The 26433-nt window shown below is 40.2% G+C and overlaps 1 protein-coding gene across 3 annotated transcripts in view; it reads left to right on the top strand.

The window, feature by feature from the left end:
* Nucleotides 1-26433, top strand: part of si:dkeyp-14d3.1 (transmembrane protein 132C) — a 164642-nt gene that overhangs the window by 108413 nt on the left and 29796 nt on the right. For all 3 annotated transcript variants that reach the window (XM_065964220.1, XM_020632932.3, XM_020632931.3), the window contains one exon: nucleotides 16121-16307. In XM_065964220.1, coding sequence (XP_065820292.1) covers nucleotides 16121-16307 — 187 coding nt within the window. The remainder of the gene's footprint in view (nucleotides 1-16120; nucleotides 16308-26433) is intronic.

The following is a 26433-nucleotide window of genomic DNA, read 5'->3' as shown; positions in this document are numbered from 1 at the left end:
AATGCTTTGATGCTCCCTGTCTTATTTTCTTATGCTCTGCTCCACTTCTAGCTAGAATCATAGAAGTCGGAGGCAGCTTCATCGAATATTTTATCAGTCCAGTACTTTTGAACAACGAAGAACCTTACAGGCTGGTCTTTTAATACTGGTTAATACCCGTTAAGCACCAGCACATTGGTATCTAAGTAATTTTTTGTCAGCTCAAATAACACTCGCCAAGTGCTCCTTCACAGATTTCCTTGTTTTCATGACATTGTTCATCAGAGTCAAGGCAATGTGTGGAGGGAAAGACATGGAGGGCAAACTTTTATATTGTATTAAACTACAGCCTATGATATTGAATTGCATTCTGGATAATTCAGACAAGAGATTTATACAAGAAAGATGAATTCCAGTGAATGTAAAAGACAATACCTCTTGCACTCCAAAGAGTTTTATCCTATTTTAAACCATTCATTATGACTCCAATATGTTTTTATTGGTGAGGGTCTTTTAAATAAGGATTCATATCATAAGCTTGATGTATCATCTTATTTATTTAAATGTAACTACATCATACAATGATTAAAAATGGACAGACAAACTACTCAAAGAGAAGTCAACCACTTCCCCTTACAACAGCCCTGTTCATCTTAGTCCCAAAGAAATAAAAACACATTTTCCAGGTTTTAAATCCATCAATCCTGTGTTAAATTAACATGCATCTTCCATTACCTGTTAAAAAAGAGTACTTTAACATTTAATTAACTGTATTTTCAAATGTCTGATGACTCATCCTGCTTTTCGGCCAATGAAAAAGCCTTGTTGAAGCTAACGATCCAATCAAATTATCCCAATGTTTGTTCCCGCCTTCTAGCTTTTGATTGATTCTATCCTGTTTCAGTTGCAAATGCGTCACGACACGACGGTTAGATCTTCTTAAAGTTCCTTTTCATGGGGACTTTAAGTTGTATCCTGTTTAATATCAGCACCGACTTTGCAAAATGTAGCAGACAGTCTTACTCGATTATTTTATTGCTAGACCCGTGTAGGGACATGAGGAATTTCCTCAAGAAAAATGTGTTTCCCAAGACAGCGATGAGTTAAAGGATTTATGTTTCCTGCTGTAAATTTAGAAAGGTGTTAGCAGAATCTATGTTTTTTCATCACATTCCCACATCTCATCCACAGCCCTTAAAACAGAGAGCTTCTTTTAACAGCCCACTTTAGTATCGCTCTATTTTTTCACTGCCAGTTTAGAGGTGTGTTTTGAATGTCAGTCGATACACCATAAATCAAAGGTATTGGTTTAGGATCTTGGAGAAAATGATGGCAACATGAAGGATGCTCTGGCTTGCCTGATTGTATCAGCAGACTTTCAGTGCAGCCTTCATGTAGGAAAATACATGGACATCCTGCACACACACACACACACACACACACACACACACACACACACACACACACACACACACACACACACACACACACACACACACACACTATTGCATGCGAAGACACCTACATGCACACACTTCCACATGCACAGGCAGCTTGATATTAAAGTTTAATCAAATGTAAAATTGCTGTTGTTTTGAATGTCATATAGACAGGTTAATGTTGGGCGCAGGTGGCTGTGGGTTCAGCAGACACTTTGTACAGAAGGTTCTTTAAAGCTCATCTCCTGAAGAGGAGGGAGAGAGGGCATGCAGTCTGCACACACATATTGTTGCTTTCAGATAAAGACAAAAATGTGTTTTGAATGTTGTGTTTTTTTATTTCTCTCACTTTGCGTCTGACCTGGAGTTAACATTTCACATTCACATTTTTTACTGTTGAAAAAATGTGAATGTTACTTGCTTTGCTAACTTTGACAAAAATCATCCTTTATAAAAAAAAAACAAAAAAAAAACAACTTTTTTTTCAATTTCATCATGTCTACTTCTTTAGGCTTCTAAATTAATACATTAAAAGAAATGTCTTTTCCAGATGAGAAATATTTCTACTCGCAGTACACTTTTTAACCCAGTAAACATTCTCTTGGTTAGTTTTCATTATTTTTTCAACAAAGCCTGATGTTATTTTGGAAATTATGGTTCCATAAATGGTTAATTTGATGATAAAGTCGCTACACCGGGGCTTAGGGGAGCTATAGCCCCATCACAAATCTGTCTAGCCCCGGTTAAGCCCCCTCACGTATTATGGTAGTTTTCTTTTCTTTTTGAATAAACTGTAAAAATAGTTTCTCACACATAGACGATACTTGGGCGAGAGAGCCAGAGCAGGAGAGAGAGAGAGAGAGTACGAGAAAGTGCAGACGCACACGTTTGATGTAGCTGCAGCTACTTTCCCTGCTCCTCTCTCTGCTGTCATGACTGTGAGCATCGCGGGACACGCTGAGACACACACACCAACATATAACCTATATTTCTGTACAGACGCGCACACAAAAGCACACACTCACACACACTGGAGCGCCAGCTTTTTACTTTTAGTGCAACTGCACACAGTTGATCCGTACGGACCGAGTCAGGGACACATGTGATCCGGTCAAACGGTCAGTTCACTCTCACCGTGTCTGCAGCTAACTTAACAATAGCAACGCTATCTCACAGCCTGCTGTAGTCTGTGAACATCTCCACTCAGATTACAGCAGATTCAATATGTTTATTGCAAAAACTACATTAATTTAGAGTGAAACAACATATTTGATATATATATACAGATGTAATCTTAACATATAGCCTACCCTACATTAAGATTTTATTTTTTAAGTATGTCAATCAAGCCACTCACCCCACTCAAAAAACAGACCCACCTGATCTACAAACTGAGTTTTTAAGGATGACTAAATCAGGATTACCAGCGCTCTAAACACGACTTCAAGTCACATAAAATTCCCCAAAAACTAAAAGATTCAGTCGAGCAGTTTTTGTCAAGTTGTTTTTGTATTGAACTTTTTATGTTTGATTGTTGTTTCATGTTTGATGTTGATTTTGTATATCTTACGTGACATCACATGACATAAGCCCTATTTGCACGGGACTAGTATTACCTGGGGACCTCATGTGATTTAGAAATGACCCCACCACGTCTGTGTTTCTTGCGGCGCATTCGCACGGGATAAGCGAAGTCTGTGTTTTATCTCGACTTTACAGACATTATCCCCTGGATATAATGTGTTAGCCTTTCCTGCTTCAGCGCACGGGGTAGACTTATTGGTCTGCTTCAGGGCTGAAGTTGTAGCCCTCAACTTCAGGACTAACCCTGTCACTTTAACTGGGGTGCAGCAAGTTGTAAACAGACACGGAGAGTCCAGCTTGTTACTTGAGGTGTCAGGCGGTTTATTCGAACTGTACATACACTTCAGATGCTGTATAGTTTCTCTGCACGTTTTTTACTCCGGTACCCGGCATCAGTAGCATGCCTCTTGCACACACTTGCCGAACACACACTCCTCTGGTTCTCTCTCTTTCCTCACTTGCACTGAGCCATTCACAGACAGACATACGCTACTCGTATAACACAAGGCTCTGCGTAATCTATGCGTAAAAGAAAGAAAAATCTTCCATGCATGTAATGCGTCTTATCATCTTTGGAGATTTCTCTCTTCTGATGGATTTGAGCTTGCTCTTTCTGCGAATGGGTCTCAATGCTGTGTAGCTAGGTGAGTACGGGATTAAGATCACAGACGACCTCCACATTTATTACAAATTACTAGAGGTCCCCAGGTAATACTAGTCCCGTGCGAATAGGGCTATATTCACATTATGTCAAAAGAATTAGAAGGATTTTATGGTGACAAAATCCTTTTTTCCTTTTTCTTTTAACCCTAAATCCTTTATTGTAAAATCAATCTTTTTATTTATTTATTTATTCTATTTATTCTATTTATTTATCTATTCAAGAGCAAAATAAATATAATGTTTGAAGTATACATTACATTTTAAATATGTTGTAATGTTTGACCTACTTTAAAGTTTTAATATTTTGTTCTTTAGACCTGAATTCAGCCCTCTGCTGGGATCACTGTTATACTCATATTTTTTAGATCAAAGTTTTTTGTGTTGGTTCTGAGTCATCCAGGTCATGGTAAATTTGAAGATTGATCCGAAGGCAACTGGATCTTGATATTCAAGATCTTCAACCCTACCAGTTGCCTATGGATCAATCTTCGAAATTAGATCAAAAGTTATCATCATGCTAGTAAAAAGTTTCAAACAACACAAACTTCAGGTTTTATAAAAAATTATCCACTCTGATTTTCTTCTTAACGGCTTGTTTTTAAGATTTGATCCAAATGACCTTTGAACAACTGGGCCAAACTCTACTACGTTAAAGGGTTTAGAAAGCAAAGGATGACGTCACATAACATCCACCTCTTAGATACAGTCTTTGTATCACTCCAGTCTTTTCGAGTAGATTGCCTGAAATTGCCTGTATTCTTTTATGATATCTCTCTGGCTTGTATCTGGCTCTGACTCTCCTGTGGCCACTGCATACAATCTATCTCTGCATAACCATGAACCTCCTGCGCCACAGAGGCAGCATCACCGCTCTGACATTTATCACTATTATTCTCATTCTTGTCGTCCCTTTATCTGACAGCGCTTCAGGAGGAGTTTACACCTTTTTCCTCCCACTATCGCTATCTCTCCCTCTATTCTGGACAAGGCTGAATTGAAAAGGTCCGCTGGGATATGGGTGTCTGAGGGTGCTTTTCCTCCTACACTCCCCCATTCCTCACCCTTTCTCCACCTCCTTTGGCCTTCTTCTGTCACATTTCTCTCACTGTTGAAAATATTTCTTTGCCATAAAAAGATACTAGTGGACTTAACAAACCTATTGTACCTACATTTCGTCTCTTAATTTGCAGCTGTCTTTTCGAACAGCTATCTGCCTCCACACTCCAACTGCTCTCTTATATTAGCCTAATGATAAATACTGTAATAATGATAAAAGTAACCATGGAAACACCAGTCCATATGCAGTTCTCTTTTCTCACTATTTCTGCGTTGACATTTTGGCTTTTGAATGTGTCTTTGACTGTACACTAGTGTATTCAGGCTCTGAGTGATTTGCTTTGATTGCAGAACGGCTAATCAGAGGGCCACGGAGGACAGGGACAAAGGGTCACTGGCCTGGCTTCATGCTGTGATCATCAGGGGTTTTTTCTCAGAAATCAGGCCTGAAAAGAGACTCTTACCTCTGATCTTGAGCCTCATTAGATGTGGCCCAGGATAATTCACTTCTAATGGTCTTCCCTCAGGCTGAGAACAAAGATTCACCCTCATTTTGGGTACATGTAGATGGATTTCCAAAGCTTCTCTACTGTTCTCTATCAAATATCTTTTGAGTAATCAATCTTTTATTACCATCTTCATATATACATTTTTATAGTTGTTTTCATACAAAACTGGAAATGTTTGTGCCTGTTGATATTTCCCTCTATTTGTTCTTTCCATTCACCAATTTTATTTAACAAATGTTGGAGAAAAAAAGGAATCTATGCAATAGTTTATCTTAAGTGTTTGTATCAGGTTTGGGGATTTAAAAAATGGAGAAGACCCTGGTGCAAATTTACAAAAAATACAGATATGAAGTTCAGGAGTCACAGTTCCAACTAAAAAGCCAACAGAACAGGTGAAAAACTAACTCACAGGTGAAGACACTTTCACAAGTTTCACAAGAAATTTGACTTATGGACTAAATACACACTTGGTAATCAGACATGGTTATTACACACAACACATAACTGAAACCAATAAGGCCAGGCCATACAATCACAGGGGAGAAACAGCAGACAGAAGCTATGTCTTTTGAAGGATTTGTAGCCTGCATAGACCACTCTGGCTGAACCAAAATGAAGACGGTCTGGCATACGGAGGATTCCCTCGTTTGTGCCACCAGCTGTCTTTTCCCCCCTGCCTGGCAACCTCGACAGCTTCACAGGAACTCCTTCGTCTTTTGGGGAAGCAGGCATTTGTCGTCCGAATTTGAAGGAGCCTTCAAAATAGGACAGCCTACGTCTTGCCACTGTGACGTAATCAGTATTTAAACGTACCCTCTGAAACAAGAACACCACGTGAAAGTTTTGTTGTATCCTCTACAACACGGTTAAACAAACTTACTAACTGGTTGAAGCACCTGTAGAGCAAACAGTCTTTTGTAAAGGAGTCTTGTGTCTCTGAAAGAGCAATGTAATGGCTATTTCTGCTTTAAAAAGAAAATCTCACTCCAGTGATCTTTTTGATATTGTTAGCAACATTTTTAATACCAGTTGTAGCCAGTCAGTGGAAAAAGCAAAAACTGCAACGGTTACAGCCATTGTGCATTTGCTACCTAAACTGATCTTTCTTCAAAACATTTCATACATTTAGTCATTTAATCCCCAAAATATTGTTTGGAGGATTGTTCGCCCAGTATTCAAAATACATGATTTCCACTTTAATGTCACCAATCAAGATTTATAGAAGTTTTAAACCAACTGAAAAGAGTTTAAACTGAAGGCACAATTAAAACCTAACAAATGTGGCATAAGATAAAGGGACTCATATTCATCAGCATCAAGTTGATGACATTGTAAGGAAGGCTTAAACATTTATGAAGAAAACATTACATTTGGACCACAGTGGCATCAATGTTTTTCTCTACCTTTCAATTGCCCCAATAGTTATGTTCCTGGCAGTGACGGCTGGCTAATAGAGGGAGCCCCCCAACCACTCCCCACATGGAGAATGACAGACGTTCACTGAATAAGATGTTATTGAGAGAAATACTGTATATAATCTGCAATAAAAATCCAGATTCCGCTAGAATCCAGAACTCTGGGCCTCCATTGAATCACGTTATAAAATGCACATGCACATTTTCTCCTGTTCAATACAAGAGATAGCTTTGATGGCCAAAATGCGCTCATGAATGCAATTACACACCATTAAAAAGGCAACAGCAGGAGACGTTGGATGAACTGAGACAAAAAGAGCGAGACATGCTGTGTCGCTTGATCAGAGCATTGGCTGATTATAAAGAGGGATCAGAGCAGCAGACCAGACTAGCATGAGTCAGCAGTTTTTTAAGTTTGTCTCCACAGAGTTTAAGAAATGTATGCCTGTCAGTACGAGTGCATATGGTGTTGTTTGTTAACTATGTTAAGAAAAATAGATTGCTTCCTGAGTTAAAATTATTGTGATGCTAATTCTATTAGCCAGTCAAAGGCATTTTCCAATATGTGTCAGCATCAAGCTACCGAACCAAGACATAGCCTACAATCCCAGGCCATCTGGGAGAAATAGTGCCCACCCTGGAGAACAATGAAGCAGCCACTACTGGTTCTTGGTGGTAATGATTTAGTGGAGGCACTAGTTATGTCAGTGTTTGTTGTAAAACTGAAAGCAGCAGAAGCCAGTTGGAAGGTTCAGAAAGACATTCACATGCAGCACAGCAGCATACTTTGGTACAGTATTATCAATCAGAGCCATAATCCTCACAATATTAATAGTGCTGCATGAGAAAACAGATACTCAGCATGAGGTTTGCAATGAAGATCTCTTCAACAAAAAACAGATAGAGCCAAAACAAGTAGTCGACTAACAGAATGACACAAGATTGAACTGTAGCTATCTGGAAAATCCATCATTTAAATCTAACATGCCATTGTAAAGTGATTATCTTTGAGTCTTCATCTTCGAATAAAGGGAACTGGGTTGTAAATATTTGACTCCACTTATAGAAATAATTCCAGAAAATAATCAGCAGATAAGTTACTATTAATATAATATTAGTTATGTTTTTATCGGGTGATGTAATATTTGTTGTTAGTCTCAAAGGAAAGAGTTTCTCATTGTTACACAATGATGGTTGCATATTTGTGATTTCTCATAGCTTGTTTAAAAAATTGCACATGAAAAATTGATGCACTACATTATCAGTTGACAATCTGTGGCATGTTGAATGTATAAGCAGGCAAGGTCAGCATGCAAACACATGTGGCAGCCTTTATATTACATAGTCAGATGAGTTTGTTGCATATTGATGTCTGTATTAGATTGAGAAACTTCATTTAGCACGAGGGATTAGGACCATGGTGTTTAAAGCATGAATGTGCAGGCACAGATTCATGCATGGATGCTCTGGTGTACTGTATTCACTGAGAATACTCATACATGTATGCATAGCTGTGTCTGTGTGTGCGTGTGTGGTGGTTTGTGTGTGTCCTGGCTTCATTGTGCTGACTGGTTTATTGCTGTTCCAGGTGACGGAGCATGAGAACAGCCGAGTTTCAGGGTGCTGTTTTCAGGCACCACTGAAGCCACAAATTTGATTATTTTTTTTCATCCACAAGTAGTTCAGAGTTTGCATGAGACCCTTCATTCCCCCCACTCTTTCCAACCCTTACACACACACACATGCACGCACACGCACACACACGCACACACACGCACACCCACACACACACACACACACGCACACGCACACACGCACACACGCACACGCACACACACACACGCGCACACACGCACACACCCACACACACACGCACACGCACACACGCACACGCACACACGCACACACGCACACACCCACACACACACACACACACACACACACACACACACACATCCACGCACACCCACACACACACACGCACACACACACGCACATGCACACACACGCGCACATGCACACACACACGCACACCCACACACACACACACACACACACACACACACACACACACACACACACACACACACACACACACACACACACACAGGGCTTGCCTGCATTATGCATCTTCATCTACCATTCTGTTTCCGTTCAGCATCTCTTGTTACAGTGACTCATCAGCATTACGTGGTGTTCTGCTGAGCTTTGTAATGGCCCTTTGTGGTATGTTCTCTACATTTTTCTTTTTGTACCTGATATTTTAAATAGACCAAAAAAAATTGGCCTGAGCTTTAAATGTTTTTGCGTCATTCTGTTGTTCTGATGTTAAAATAACAGCAAAGGATGTCTAGGAAAACTTGATCTTCAAGATGAAAAATGGAGGAATTGGACCTGAAAATGTCACTTTGTTTATTCCACAAAGGCACTCTGTGTCACTCTTTCTTTCTTTCTTTCTTTCTTTCTTTCTTTCTCTGTCTTCTTCTTTCTTATTCCCTTTGGGCGAGGCAGTGGACACACGGATCCTATCACATCACAGGGAGATTAAACAAGGAGTGTCACAATGACACAGCCAGTTTGATAATACCACAATAGAAGCTCTTTCCATTAAAGCGCTTTCTCTAGAGAAATCTGCTAAAAAGGAAATTCCTCCAATAAATTTGTCTTTTGTGTGTTTATTCATTTTGACATTTAAATCTATCCCTTTCAACCTTCCTGCGCCCTAAATTCAATAACCTTCTACAATGCTACACGGAGATAAGACGGCGCTCAGGCTCCTCTGTTCAGAGCTTGTTAGGCTGTTGATGAACACAAGTTTGGATGTTGATAACACTTCTTGAAAAGACGTCTGGAAGAGGCTGAGAATATTAATTAGTTTTGAGTCAAACTATGTGTCCTAACTGTAAAGCTTATACCACTTCATCTAGACTTTTGTATTTCCAAATTAGAGCTGAAAAAAGCTAGCAGCTGTCAAGACTCTGAATACTAAAGTGGCCCAACTGGGGCACAGCTCACCACAGGTGTCAACAGTATTCACATTCATTACTCAGGTAGAAGTATAGATACTAGGGTTTAAAAAGACTTCTTTAGAAGTTGAAGTATCAACTCAAACTTTTTACTCAAGTAAAAGTGTAAAAGTACTGGTTTCAAAACTACTTGATGTATAAAAGTAAAAGTAATGTAAGGGAAAAAAAATGCCATTAAGGACAAAAGCTTAGGCTGCGCCACAGGGGCCTATAGTGCACTACCCCACCTCCCCAAAAATTGTTTTTTCTAAAGGCCATAATGACTATAATGTTATATTAGAATGTTAATGTTGAAACATTTGGGATGCACTTGTTTCAGCCACATTTATGCCCATTGAAAATTAACGCATTTTAGTACAATGCAAATACATTAAAGAACCATATATGTGTACTACTGAGCATTAACATATGTTTCATGGAGAGGAGGATATGATGACTGGTTGTCTATAAGTATTGTAATGGTGCAAAAAGTCAAACTTCAGAGGCATGTTATCAATAGCCTTTATTGGAATGTAAATGTACATCCACGCTTAGCTGCAGGAATCTGTGAGGGCAACAGATGTAAGATAACAAAACTTGACTTCACTTCTTGATAAAGAAAATTGGTGTACCCTGGGCAGGCTTAGTAACAATTACTCTTGTATGGTTGTCTCTGCCACGGACATCTTCATACTAGGCTACATACGTCTGCTATTTCCTTGCTGAAGTGTGACGTGATTTGTGTCATGTGCAGGTGCGATGGATCGCGTACAAACCAATAGGGTGTCGGAATGGTATATGTTTATACTTGTCATCCAACCACAATCAAATTCACTCTATCCGGATGGCGCGATTTATCTGGATAGGTTTTGTTTTTTTGAACGATGACAAGCCGGAATGAAAACCAGCCGAAATGAAATAAGAGTAACGAGGCTATTTTTAAAATGTAAGGAGTAGAAAGTACAGATAATTGCGTGAAAATGTAACAAGTAGAAGTAAAAACTCGGCTAAAAAAAAATTACTCCAGTAAAGTATAGATACCCCAAATTTCTACTTAAGTAAGGTAACAAAGTATTTGTACTTAGTTACTTGACACCTCTGCAGCTCACACATGTCTGAATAGCCATTATTTTCCATTTCTCCCTCAAGAAAACAAACCTTTTTAAGTGCAAAGAGTTTTTTCCATTCCAAAAATATAAAAGAGCTGCAAAAATATGTCTTTCAATGCTAGTTGTTTTGCAACACAGTAGTGATGTGTTGGTCATGAACGATTCGTTCAAAACGAACGAATCATCTGGGTGAACAAACTGAACTGAATCACTTACTGAAAAGAGTCGTTCATTTCTCAACTTCAGTTGCGCTCTCCCGTCTCGTGTCTCTCTCTAGACTGTAAGAGTCGCTCAAAGCCCGCCCTCCCTCTCCCTTTCATGTCAGTGATACATACTGAACCAACAGGACGGAGTCGGTCGGGAGCTCTGTGTCTCTAAAGCCCGCCCCTACTTCTCCCTCTCATGTCTCCAAAATTGAGGAAGTAGAAAATATATTATTTCACATTTAGGTGTCGCGAAAATGTATGTGCTTTTTATAGCTGCTGTCAGTTTACAAACGGCTTTTATATCCAACTTAATTTCACTCAGCTGACTGTTTTAACATCTACTAACGATCGTGTTTCAGTCAGTGTGTGTGTGTGTGTGTGTGTGTGTGTGTGTGTGTGTGTGACTGAGGCTGGTGACTCGCAGTCTCGCTCGTTCACTGAACGAACTGAACGAGAGCTCCGACGTGACTCACTGAACGAACTGAGAGGAGGAGTTCAGTGAACATACTGAACGAGAGCTCCGCCTCCGAGTCACTCTCTTCCTCTCAGTCAGACAGTCAGTGAGTGATTTGTGTACTGAACGTACTGAACAGAACGGTCGGGGAAAATAAATGTGATTGTTTTAGCAGCTTTCAGTTTGCAAACTGTAGCTTTATCCAACTAAATTCTGAGCTCATTAGTTTATTATTCACCACCGGCTGTTCTCAGTATGATCGCGAGCAGAACTAAACCTTCGGCCGTGTTTGAGCTTATTAAATTCTGATTCACAGACAGAGCTGCTGAGAAGTACTGAACGATTCGGTGAACGAATCTTTTGAATGAATCACTTTACTGAACTGATTCTACTGATTCAGTACACTGAAAAGAACTGCTTTTCACATCACTACAACACAGCCCATTAAGAACATTTTAAACTTAAGTCTTCCCTTTGACCTGCAAATGGCAAATAATCGTGAAGGATATTAAGGTGACAATGGGGTGACCAATCAGATTGAGGGAGATGAAACTTCTTGTGAATTAATCGATTTAATTTATTTTTTATGAATCAGAAACCATTTCGCCGTACATTTTCCTCATTAATTTTCAAAGTATGGAGCATAAATTTGCAAGGTACTTGCATGAGATATACTGGACTTTGGTTCTACAGTAATATTATAACCAGAAAGTAAAGAAAACATACACTAGTGACTTGGTGTCTGTATATCGTGCTTAATGATATGTTGCATGAGGGTCCTTGACCAATGTGTTTTTAACAACCTGGAATGGGAATGAGTTGACATTCTCAATTTGTTCTCATTAATTGTCAAGGCTTGTTATATTTATATATTTATATATTTTTTATATATTTACTTCTCGTATATTCATGTTAGCTAAGTAGCTTAATTTCTTTGCTCAAAATCAAGCAATCAGGAGGCTGTAAGAGTTTAACAGATTAAGCCAATTGGCAGGGTGATCAATGCTGGAAATAATTAGATGCTGAGTGCAGCTTGATTACTAATAGACTTATTTCAAAGCTAAAATTTCAATTCTAATTATTAAATTAAAATTACACAAAATCCTCGTAATCATTCTGAGCTTGATAGCAAACAAACAAAGAAAGTCATCAGTGAGTATATTGACAGCCTGTCCCTTCTTACTATTGAATGTGGTGTTTGTCCAAAAGTCTCTCTTTGGCCGTGAAAACACCGTTCTCTTTGTTTGGATGAATTTTGTTTATTTTTTTAGCAATCTTGCATAAATTGAGGCTAAAAGAGAGGGCTCATGCTGGGAAGAGAAAGCGTGACACATGTTTCAAACATGCCTAATTTTTTTTCTTTTTTGTTTGTTAGTGTCACTTATCATATTTTCTGTTATATTTTGTCCTTCCCTTGCATGAGGTACCTCCCCCTTCTTGGTTTTCTATGACTCTTTCTTTCCTTGCCTGTCTGTCTTCAACTCATGTTTGATATTTTCCTTGTTGTTCTTGTTGTTGGGTTTTCACCTGTTTTTCCGGACTAAGTCAGTATTTTCTAGGATATTTTTTTTGCCTTGTCCCCATGGACTCATTAATTGTAAGCTTTTGTATTGCTTTTTGTTGCATTAACTTTTCTTACAGTCTGCCTCTGGGATGTCTCTATTGAAACCCTGTCATGATAACCCAGAATTCAAAGGAGGCGGAGAGGCTTTATAACAATGTCTGGGACATTTCTCTAAACTTAACAACACAGCTAGTGTGAGAGGCTACTGTCAGTTGTCACCTCTGTTATTACTGTCTCTTTTTGGCATTACCATCTCGTTTTGGTGTATAAAAATGCTCTCTCCAGCATCGTAAACAAAACTTAGCAATGCTAAGCGGTTCATTTGTTTCTTTATGTGTCACTGTGTCCCACAAATCTGCTTGTTGTTGGTTGTGATTAATGGGCATCCTGCATCTGCCTCCGCAGCCTCCCCTCAGCCACCTCCCTGGGATTCTCAGGGAGTCCGTTGTCAGCTGTCTCAGGCAGCACCTTGTCAACTCTGATTTCCTCTCGAGTCGGGTCCCTGAAGCCACGGTGCCAGCTGCTCCAGACTTTAAGGCCTGTTATCTTCTGAGCTCCTCTCTGTCGCCTCTGGCTGCCCTCGGGTCATCTGCCTGGCCTCAGATTCAGTCCAACCACGGCTAGTTTACAGATAATTATCGGGCCAAGCCCAGCTGTATGGCACACATCCACAAGCCCCCTTTTGTTGCTAATTGAATTAGACTGCATGCTGGAAGTGACAGAGAAATGAACAGTTTCCCCCAGCGAGCCATGTGATTAGCACACTTGGAGAGGGGAGGTCGGCTCAGGATGGCTAGCTGGTGTGTGCGATGTTGATGTCTGTGACTCAGTGTCTGAGTCACCCTGATGCCGTCGTTTCTGTCAGGTTTCATTTTATGACGGGTGGCAATGGGGGTCAAGTACAGCGGACATTTATAAACAGTCTGCTGCCAGGCTTTGCATGGGAAGTTAAGAGTCTAAAACGTTTGTTAATGTTGCCGCTTTTCGCCACCTGCTAGATAAATTATTGGCTGGCTTGAATTACAAACAGCAGCAGCAGCAGCTTTGGTTTATTGTAATAAAGCTGTACTCAAACAAAAAAAACACGCCTCCTTATACAGTATATTAGTAACATCTTGGTCATTGGTCATTGGTTATTTTCATATTTTCACCTGCAAACATCCACACGCATTATTTCCTTGCAGAAATAGAACTCAGATATTGCACTTTATATTATTCCTCCATACTCATGCTGTATCTCAACTTTGTACCACCCGAACATCCTGTTTCCTGTCTTCCCTCCACCTGTCCTGGTTTTGGTACAACTGTTGTATTTTCATGGCTTCTTTTGATGTTGGATATTTCTGTCACAAAAATGCAAAAATTAGCAGCCTGCGACAGAGAGACAGAAGGATTTTTTTTTTTTTTCACTTCAATGTTATAACCTCAATATTTTGTGTGTATTTTTATTGTAGGAAGAACTATAACATTTTTCAAATTGACAGCAATCGCAGCTGTAATGAAACTCTGCCAGCTGGATCATGCAATAATCGACATCTCCTAGTGGACTCTTTAACTTATTGCAGGTGTGAGATTAGTTGTCAGAGATGTAAATTAATTGTTAATAAAACCTTTCTGTTGTGCAGTGTTTAGGGTGTCTCTCTCTTGCATGCACCTTAATATGTGATGTTTGCCTGAGCAACACTTCTGCAGCAGAAGTCTCCCTGTGCTGCAGAAAGTAGGCCACTCAGGCTGATGTCTGAAACCGGTCCTGTGTGACGCTCGCTGACTGTGGGGTGCTCAAAGGTTTATTTCTGGACATTCAGAGCATCATCTGTATGCTCTGTTTACCTGATAAACCTTGTTTTTCTCACCCGTCTGTTGACAGAGATTAGCATCTGTCTCTCGCAGAGCACTGTGGGACAGTTATGCAAGTCCACGTTGTCGTACTACGCCTTCAGTGACTCCAAATACTCTGATTAGTACGCTCTGTTATGAAATGTGACACAAGTTATTTAGTTGTCTTCTTAATTATTTATACACACCTCTGCTGGATGTGAAAATTGGGTTGTTGTGCTTGGCTGTGAAACAAATCTTTCATTCTCACAGAATGAAAGTGAATAATATGAGATTGACGGGGAAACGGTGTTGGATGTATGTGAATGTGACAGCAGCGGATAACACAGTTTCTATTATTTATCGCCCTACTGTTTTTATTCTCACATTCATAATTTAGCGTGTAATACATTTGCTCTGTTGTCTTTCCAAGATGTACCACATTAAGTGTAATGGCTCATTTGTTTGCATGATATTGGCTTTAATGGGATCTTTTTGCTGCCTTCTTTTCTACAGTGTTTTCCGCATGTTACATATACATGCACCCTCCTGTGCAAACAAACTATGATGTGGATTTACCCTCCCCTCCTCGTCTGTCCCCTACACCATGCTCAAATTACAAGCTGCCGTTTTGTGCCGGTGTTCAAAGAGACCGTGCATGAAATTTATCGTCCCCGAGTCCTGCCCGTTTGACACGCACGACGCCGCTAACAGATCTCGTGCCATTTCCCATCTCCTCCGGCTCCCGTGTAAAGCTGACCTTTCCCGCCTCCGGGCTATATTTAAACTCTGAGCACCAGAGACTTATGGTGCCACGGGAAATTTTATTATCAACGCTCGCCATTTGTCTGACTTAATTCAGGCCAGCCGTAGATCGGGCCAAAGCATGCCGTATATTTACTCTCTGCCACTGCAAACAAGGGCAACAGTGACAAACCTGACCATCAACATCTGAGCAGGGGGATGTGTTAGTTTGAACTGTGTTTAAGAGACGCCATGACATTATAGGTTTTATTTACAGTGAACATCCCCCGTGCAAAGTGTACAAGGCATAAAGAAGGGAGAGATATTTTCCTTAGAAACAGACAGTTTGACCGGAGAATCAAACCCAACGGGGATTGACATTTTGAGGTATCTCAGCAGCTAAAATGTCATAGATTTCTTCCACAGACACATTCATCTTCTTGCACGGTTTGTCGTCATTAGAGATTGAATGAGCTCACCATCACAGATCTGCTCACAGACTTATTCTTTTTCCATCTCTCATCCAGACATCTGCTTAACCATTCACTGACACTCTCTTTTTTTCTACACTCTGGCAGGGCTGACATGGGAGTTCAGAGGGTGCTTCAGGTGGATCTGAAATTGGAGAGCTTTCCAGAGCCGCTGGGCAGCCGCTGGATGGCCTGGCAGGTGGAGTACCCGACTGGTCGAGCCACCACACAAGAGGCTGAGACGGAGATCCGGCTGGCTCAGGAGGACCTGGCGGGCATCGTGCCCCTGGCCATGGTGAGTGATGTCATTTCCAACTCAGTGCCTCGGCCAGATAGACGGCTGCACACTAATCAGTCTGAATGTGAATTATTGTAGGGTACAATATTATTTAATCCTACACTGTGAGTTTTTGAACCAACATTTGCATAAATGTTCTTTCAGAACGTGAATAGAATACTTTGCATTAGAGATGGCTGAGAACCGCTGCACTTTAATCATGCCTGGTGGCAGCCTGAAGGACAAACATGAATTTATTCAAGACCCTGTCACAGTTTTTTTTTGTTTTTTACAGATTTTCAATGAAGTTAGATGTTACAAAAATATGTCTTTTATTAGTATTGAACAACACAAACAGTGTTTAAGACTCTCACAGATAGAATGCAAGGACATTTCCTTCTTTTTTTAAAGAATATTGTATTTTTTTTAAACTATTAAAGATATAGATTTAATTCAAAAACAGCATGGTGATATAAAACACAATTTGCTGACACAAAAAACAACAGATCTGAATGTTCATCCAACATCTGCCTGTTTATAATCAAGTGTTTTGTTGCTCAAAAAAATAAAATTGAGAACAGGAAATAACCAGTCCAGGATGTACCCCGCCTCTCGCCTAATGAGAGCTGAGATCGGCTTTCAGCCCCCCCGTGACCCTGAATGGGAAAAAGTGGTATAATGGATGGAAAGATGGAGAACAGGAAAAAGATAAAACATTCTAAAGAAATAACATATTCAGAATAAATAAAATACAGAAAACACATATTGTACTTATATTTAAGGAAGCCTTGAGGGAACATGCATCAGTACATTTGGTTTACTTTATTTCCCCTAGAGTCATTTCTGATTGTTTTTTTTAAATTTGACTTATCTATCTCTTTGAGCTGAGATAACAACGCTGGTTTTCCTGGGATAACAGGTTGATTTCAGTAGTTTTCTTGAGATCTCTATTTTTCTCGTTATCTCAGGATAACAAAGCTGTTTTTTTTTTATTATGTCCTTATCTCGACAAAATAAAACTTGTTTTTCATGATGATTTACGGGACAGTTTTCTGGTAATCTAGAAAACAAATATACCAGGCTTGACACTGTGATAGGCCAGACTACAACATGCCATGCTGCCGATACCCACACTAATAAGGTAAGTTTCCCTTTGTCCTTTTTCTTTTTGGGAAGCAGATAAATAAAGTCAAAGATCTCAAGAAAACAACCGGCAATGACTCATTATCATAGGAAAACTGAGTAAATATATTATATGGATGCATATCCACTTATGACTTACATAATATTACCAAGACTTGGTTACACTTACACTTACACAAAATGAAATATATTGAAGAGGACATATTATACCCCTTTTCCACCTTTTAAAACAGTCTCCTATGGTCTAAATGAAACATCTGTGCTGTGCTTTGGTCAAAATATAACATGAATCAAGCAGCAGAGGAGGTTTGTGACCCTGTATTAAACAGCTTTCTCAGAACGCTCCGTTTTGGTGTGTGTGTCTCTTTAAACACAATGAGCCCCCCCTGAGTTTTCCCGGTAGACATCGCTCCTCTGTAGTAAGAATAAGAATGGGTGACCTGCTCAAAAGTTTTGTTCCAGGCTGGGGGCTGGATTCCATGGGTGATGATATCAGGGGAGGGGAGGGGAGTTTTATTTTTTTACCAGAATCCAGCTTGTGACATCACAAGTTGAGCAAATTTGAAACGGAGCACCTTTCTCTGTGTTGTAAGACTGATGCAGACCAAAAACAAAGGACTGGATAGGTTTATTTCACATTTTGTGAGTCGGTAGACACTCAGGTTACCCAAATATATGTTCAAAAACACAATACAAGTGGATTTTTCATAATATGTCCCCTTTAATAATAATCTAACCAGCTACAACATCTTAATACTAACACACATTATTAAAAAGGCAACCATGTAATATGTACACATTAACTGTCTGAAAGAGGTTCTCTGTGTTATACATACCATTTAGATGGTTTGACTTTAACTCGTACAGTTATATTTGCGTATACATATACTTTTGGATCTGAATACCAACACGGCTGCTGTGACAGAGAGGGCAGAGCTGTACTGTTGCAGTGTGTCTGCAGATTGTGTTTAGGAGCAGGAAGAGAACATCTGTATTTCCCAGCAGACCTTGGATGGGGTCTAGAGCTGCGCTCTGGCCTGAGGGTGCGCCTCGAGCTATCTGTCTCCCTCAGAGAGCAGCGCAGGTTCTCTGTTGTGTAGATTAACCAAAGCTCCCCCTATAGAACCTCACAGAGCGACTCGTTACCCATCTCTGCAGCTTTGTTCAGCCACACCGAGAACTCTGCTTCTTATTCAGATCAAGAACATTCAGGTGGAAAAATGACTGGCATCAATCATGTCGACTGAAGAGACAGACGTTCTGTCGTATGAGCGCTGATTACAAACAAAAAGTGGCATTCATTTCTATTTTGGTGCCTCCAATGCTCACGATACCTCAGTGCTGTGTCGATGTTATTCTCTCTAAGTATTGCCTGTAGCCGAGAAGATGATAAATGAGTGTGGGTGGATGATCCTGGATTCAGAGGAACGCTGTGCATTCTCACCCACTGATCTGTTCTCAGGATAGTTGATGCTGTGTGTTTAATTCTGCACTATTGTTTGAGTTCTCTAGCTCACATCGTGTCATTGATGTATCAACAGCTTTCCTGGCTTGCTTTAGGAATATAAAGTTTCCCCAAATAAAGATGTCATGGATGATTTGCGTTTTGTGTATGCATAAGCTCTTCTTATAAAACAAAGTAAAGTATTTGCCAATGATATCGCATAGTTATATAAAAATCTTAATTTCATGATGCGCTTTTCATATCAGAGGGAAAACCTTGTTGTTCTTACAAAATGAATTCTTGGAATGAACGCACAAATGTAGCGTGCATGCATCAATCAAATGCAAAACTGCCTGCTTTTTTCATCCTGGTTATTCTCCCCATATTACAGAAAAAGAGGGGACTTAATGGCTCACGATAAATCATGCCACTTTTTTCACGTTGGCAAAAAAAAGATCCATCTCAATTAACCTGATATTAAAAAAACATTCTAAACTTGGCTAAATCAATTAGGGGCAGGATAATTTAGGCAGGAGCCTCTCAGGAGAGAAGATGAATAGCGATTCATGTGTACCAAAACTAAAGACAAGCTGTGTGTCTGACTACTCTGCTTATACAGAAAGGCTTGATTTTAACTTTTCTTCGCTTTGATTCGCTGTTCTGTTCAGACGGCCTGTCAGGGATTCAGTGAAGCGGCTGCTATCATGCAGATACAGTATATTCAAAAGGATCGCTCATCTGCGTGTACCTTTGATTCTCACATTTCAAATGTTTTCATCATATGACCTTTGTTGAAAAGAGGTTGATTGGGACACTGATAATCATTTTTTATTTTTTTTTACAGTATAAAGCTACACTCATTCTCGTCACTTCTCTGCTTCATCTTCATTCAAATGCTTCCCCCTCCTCAGACAACTTCCCAAGGTGCACTGCATCTCCAGCTGGCCCATGCTACTTAACACACAACACAAATACTTATACATGTAGACACATTCAGAACTCATTAACTCCATCTGACTCCCTCTGTCCCCCTTTTTCCCCTTTTACATGCACGCACGCACACACACACATGTGCACACACACACACACACACACACACGAGCATGCAAGGTTTTTGCAATCTGCATGCACCAATATGAGAGAAGCACACAAGCGAGAAAAAGGAAGACTGAATTAGATTACTTGGGATCACTGTGGCATGAAAGGCCCACAGATAACTTCCTCTCCCTTCCCCCTGCTTCACTTGCCGCTGTAAGAGAAGAGGAAGTAAGGTAATGTAAGCGCGCACACACACAAACGCGCCAGACACACACACGTCACCCCCACCATGACAATATATCCTGCGCCAAAGGGAGAACAAACTGAGTGATTTGGATAGAAAACAGGTTTGTGTACCCAGAACTGAAGACGCAGTAATAGAGTCATGCAGATGGAGATGTGCAGGACTTGCTGTATGAAATGTAGGTGGATTGAATACATGAAAATATGATAGGATGCACTGACTGCGAGACCAGCGGAGGGTCATGCAGTCATGAAACAAATGTTGAGTTACATTCAGTTGGCATTCTTATTGTGAGATATGGGAATATATTTAAGGAGAGTAGCGGCCAAACATATTGACTCAGAGAAGTCTGCCAGCAACAGAATGGATCTACCATCGTGTTTTTACAACTTAAAGTGAACAGTCTTGGCTGTAATCTTCCTAGCTTAGTTTTCTGAGATATAAAAAGGTGGGGAAAAAAAGAGTATGAGGTGACAGAGTGCAATATGTTTTTCAACTTTGAGGTCCAGAAATGTAAGCCTTACAACAAGAACCTCTATACGACTGGCCTTGGGTGTACGTGTTGCAGATTTCCAAGTTAGCCTTGGAGTTTTAGACCTGTTGTCTGACGCATCATTTCCATTCCCAGTGTAAATTGCACACTTTGTCATTCTGTAGACGTGATATTGAAAATCTGAGGAATTTTCTTAGACTGTGGTGCAGCAGTATTCAGCAACAGGTCTGAGAAATGTCAATTTATGTCTTTTGGCAAGCTTTAAACATTACACACTCACCCTGCAGAAGCCGAGCCACATTGACATCCCGTCAGATTATTCTTGCTCAAAGCTGGAGGACAAAAAAAGTCCAATATTACTGGTTTTCTCTTGTTTCTTTGTAGAAATAGAAATCTGATTCTCTGAGAGCAAAAGTAACGAGCTGAACATGTCAGAAAACTGTGGCTGCAGACTTGAGTCTAAATCCTCAGTGGGACCAACAGTATAAGCAATTTAACATCACAGGTAGTCAGTGTCGATATAGAAAAATATTGCTCAATAGAGTTTTTTAAAGGAATGTGATTACGTAACTGCATTTGTATTTAACTACAGCACTACTGCTCAAAATAATGTGAACTGAAACCCTCTTTAGATTAACTCATATGGTTGGCATTGTGACAGTTCTTTCTTTTATATCATTGGATCATGACTATGATAAGTGATTAGGGGTTTGAAAAAATCCTCTTCCTGACTTTTGTGAGAATAGACTTGAACAGTTGGGACTAACCCATTACTAGGTAACACATTACGAAGTAACGGGTTACCATCTAGAATCAAGCCAGTTTCATCCAAAATAGATGCTCCAGTTCAATCAATGAATCAAGCAAGCTTTGTTTATATAGCACCTTTCATTCAAATCCAATGAAATTCAAAGTGTTTCACAGCGACTCTAAAACAAGAAAAAAAAAAAACTTAAAATAGTGACAAAAAATGATACAAACAAAAATGTATTTAGAAGTAGAGACCAATGCTCACCAATAGGAATAAAATATATGAGGGTAAAACAATTAAAAAGGTAAATAATGTTGTCAGCGACGTACTTCAGATCAACTGAGTCTGTTGCTTTAAGAGTTCTTATTATAGCTACATATTGGAAATGACTACAGTGTTATTTGAAATGTGCGCACAGCACAATCCTGCCACAAGCAACACTAAATAATCTGAACATTAATATGAGGAATGAAGCAAAAACAGTAACGCTAAAGTTACTTTCACAAGTAACTAGTTACATTAATTAAGCAGTAACTCTTTAAGTAACTCACTAACTTGTTCATCATGCCATGATTTTCTTGTAGCACATCAATTATGGCAGAATCATGTATCATGATATTATTTTTACCCTGGGCCACTTATCGCATCGTATGCAGCGCATTGCATGAGGTGTCATGGCGTACTGTATTGCATCATGATGAGTGTAACCCTACCATTCCCTCCCTTATCAGTTACATGGACAGAGAATAAAGGTTACAGATGAAAGAAAACGAAGAGCAGGCTAGAAGGTAGGGGGTAGGGGAGTGGGGGTGTAGTGGGGGGGGTGGGGAGGGGGGGGTGTGCAGAGATAGTGAAGAGGGGTTGGGTGGGGGTGTGCGGATAAATTCTTGGATCTTTTTTAATCAAGTTGAGAGGGGGGACTTCACAGAGGCTGCTGAAGGCATCTGTTGACACAACAGCTCGGTGGTTTTGCTCGAGAAGGTCCTTTCATCTGTAATTAGCTTTAATTAGTCTAATACGTTTGACTCTATTCTGTGATAATGAAAAAGCTTCTGTAGTTGAGTTTTAACCAGAAATAATCCTCAGAAGCTGAATGAGGATCCATTGACTGTCGGTATCTAAAGGTTGTAATGTAATAAAGCTGATGAGAGTGTGTAATGAGAAGCTTATTTTGGGTTTGATCACATTCATGGCCTATTACTTCAATGGATACTCAGACGTGTTCTCTGCCCTTTCATGACATGAGTTATTGCACCTTTGCTGGAATTGATTATTATAAAAAGCTCTTTTTATTGCATTTTCACAGCCAATTGATGTTCTCTGCTACAGGTGACACCTCTAGGGTAGCGGAGACATCGTTTTTAAAGACAAGTCTTTTTTTTCCTCTCCTTTCTTCCTTTCCCTTTGAAGAGGGCTCCTCCTGTGTGTTGTCACAGTCCCACCTGCACGGGGAGAGCTCAGAGCATAGCTCACCACTTTGTCACCAATTTCAAACCGTGAAGCCGTTTTTCTGCAAATGCAGCAATTATTTCAAAAGCAGAAAATGAGAAGAGTACTCAAAAGTTTTAGTCAGTTTAGCGCGCGGAAATGCCTCAGAACTCTCTGTCGACTTTAATCGTGCTCGCCTGTCCATGCTTGTCTTCTCTTCACCCGCTTTCTTAGACGTTTTCATCCCGTCTTTTTTCTTTGTATATTTCATCTTGCCCCAAACAAATATACATTAATATATAAACAATGTAGATTAATTTGCTCCATGCGTCACCCTCCGCCTCCTCACGCTGGCATCCTCTATTTCACTTAAAGTAAAAAGGAGCGATGTGTTTTTTTGGGTCACGTCGGGATGGATCTTATAGGCGGTAATTGGATGCCTGAGCAGATTCCCCTGCACAGTAGGAGGCTGGTCCATTATCTTTCACCATCGTGAAGTAATATGCTCCTGTCCAGGCTGCCCTCATCATCATTACCCATGCTGTGGACGCCTGGTGATGGAGCAGGAGCAGGAGGACAGGGCATACATCATATCTGGACTCATCCGTCTTCCTGCTCCGACCCGAGACACCAAACTGTGCTCACTCACACGAGCGTTCGTGGGCAAAGAGATGAGAGAGAAATGAAAGCGGCCGTTTGTATTCACGTACCGCTCCGATGTATCGTTAAACAATACATCATCACCCCGGCCTTCTCTGGCCACTTGTGCTCTCACATGATAAAGTCATCTATCAACATCCACCAATGAATGTTTCATTTTACCTCTTCGATTCCATTCCCTCTGTTGCAATGCACATCTTCTGTGCCAGGAAAGTGAAATCTTGGGATCCATTTATCAAACACACAGTTAGACATACAGACATAAGCCCTTGTATGCCAGCTAATCCTGCAGAAATGCTGCACGGCTGCAGGTAATATTATTCATGCTGTTTATCTGAAGACCGTACACCTTGCTAGAAAGTGCCAGACACATTTTTTCCACATAGCATGAGTCACACAGTTTACAATAAGCAGCTGATGGATGGACCCCTAGTGAGCAATCCATTATTATCTACTACAGCTTAGGGCCTGATGATTAAGTGGAAGCACTAATTGAGGCTGCAGCAGTGTGCATGTGTGGCATTCTACGTGTTATGCTAATTAGGACAGCAGATTGTGACAAATGGTGACCAGGTCCAGAACACGATCACAGTCCTTGGGGCTGCAGGGCTTACCTATCCCATGATCATTTACTCCTCTGCCATCACAGGATTTAAAACGTAGGACTCATTTCTACTAATACCGCATTTAAAACTGTGTTTGGTGTTTAGTGTTCAGTATTCAGAATCAAACCAGAAACATGGACAAGAGGAGAGTGGATCATAAACGCAGAATCAAAATGTAAAGGTTCAGGGAAAAACAGAGTTTCATCAGCTTTATTCAACACATTTTCGGCTTACAATCCAATCGTTCAAAAATTCAAAATTGTGTTAAAATTAACATTGAACAGAATTATTTTGACAATTAAGGTTTTCATGATTTATTCATTCATTTACTTTCTTTTTCCTTTTTTTCTTAATTTGACTACTACTTCCTTTATAATTATGCTGTTTTATACGATAACAAAAGCACATTAATGTAGAAAAATGAAGATTTGATGTTAACATGACAGTTAGAATAATACCGAAAGTGTTCTAGTGTTTTTATACGCTAACCCCTTTTATACATTAGCCAAGGGCATAGGCCAAGGTGGGCACCATTAATCCAAAAGTTATCTTCATTAATCTTCCATTAATAATGAACTGAAGGTAACTTTAACTGGTATTGTCAAAAAAACAACACAAACATTAGCTTTTTGCATTGTCAACAGATATGAGGTCTTAAAAGGAGATACTTACTTAGAAAAGTCAAAAGTACACACAAGTCTGTATTCAAAATCTCCAAATAATATACTTTCTTTGTTATTATAGTCCTAACTCTAGGGGTGCTCCGGGAGTACCTTCATGTAGGTCAAGCTGGTGGAAGAGATGGCGAGCTTTCAAAAGGAATTAACTGAATCTCTTTCACAATGAAACCTAGGGAAGAGCATGTTGCCTTAAAGTCATATTGATGCAATGTGATAGCTGTTACGTTGACGTCCTGTCCCTGTGGGGCAGAAGGAGATTTCCAAAAAGAAGTTGAAAGAAATGAGTAAAGAAGAAAGGTGTCGCTGTGTAGTCAATATGATAAACATGCATGTCTTAAAATGTTGCAGGTCACATCATTTTATTGGTTTTAAATCATCCCTTTATGAATCTTTGGTACAGACTTGCCTTGAGCAAAAGCCCCTGATACACACTTTCAAATACTGCTTTAATCGCCCCCTGATGTTGTCTGAACACCCCCTGTGGAGAAGTAAGAGGGTGAGGTACTATGTTTTCATTTTTGTCTAGCAGTGTAGACCTACCTTGAGTTACTTTGTCTAAAGAAAAACAGATATGATGTTTATTGCTGATTTCTTCCAATGTCAGTCATAAAGACAGAAGAGCTTTAATAATTGAGGAGCTCAAAGTGAGTGGAATGGGTTGTTACCTTTAAGAAAACACAATTACATTACGGCACTTGGCATTTGCAGTGTTAAAGCTTTTATTCAATGCACCTGGTTCTGCACTAACTGTTTGCTGTAAGGTGTGCCGTGACATCAGAAACTTATCAGTCACCATTAGCATTAAGCTAACCTTCCAACAATGATTTTGAAACCACCTTTAACAGTCGAGTCAAATAAATTGTTTACTGTGCTGTTGCGGTTCTGAGAAGGTCACACAATGCAGTGCATAATACACATTTAAACCACTTTCATTTTGCTTTGCCATTTTGCTTTGCTAAAACCTGCACCCTTTGGAACCACTTATTTTCTTGTATCTCTAATTGAATGCTGGGAACCTGGACCCCATTACTGTAGTCCTGTCTGTTCTGCTAACCCTGTCAGTTATGGTGAAAAGAGTTTGTACAGGAAGACAAGAGTGGAGGGATGAAGTGAAGGGCAGGATCCAGACTGATGGCTCAATCTCAGACTGACACAGTAAATGTCCAGATTTCACATCTGTCCGTAATTGTTAACACCCCACTTCGCATTCTGGCCCAGTTCCACTATTCTGACTCAAATCCTGGCCCACATAGGTTTCAGAGCACTTTGTGTATTTTTTCTTTTTGCAGTAATGGACTCTATGGTGGGGCTGACCTTTGTGCCTGCTGAGAAAGGTATGTGTCCAGAGGGCAGCTAAGCCAAGCTAAGCCAAGTTAAGCTGGCAGTATGGATCTCGATCAGAGCCGGGCGAAGAAATCAGAGAGAGATCAGGAGGTCATCTCCTGCAGGCATGGCTGGCTGCTGGTGAAGAACTCTTCATCGATCGGTTGAGTGTGATAGATATCGGGCTGAAATTGAGCAGACGGGCGCGGGCAGGGTTGTTTCCTCGCCTTCTGGCCTCTGGGCCCTTGCTCAATGGGTGAACAACAGGGGCACCGGAGAGACGTTTCTGTACCATGGCAAGCATCAGTCAAAGCACCCAGCACATCCCTCCCCTG

This window comes from Labrus bergylta, chromosome 2 (genome assembly GCF_963930695.1).
Source record: "Labrus bergylta chromosome 2, fLabBer1.1, whole genome shotgun sequence".
Classification (NCBI taxonomy): Eukaryota; Metazoa; Chordata; class Actinopteri; order Labriformes; family Labridae; genus Labrus; species Labrus bergylta.
Note: the sequence above shows the minus strand (reverse complement) of the source record. Positions and strands in the feature narration are given on the sequence as shown.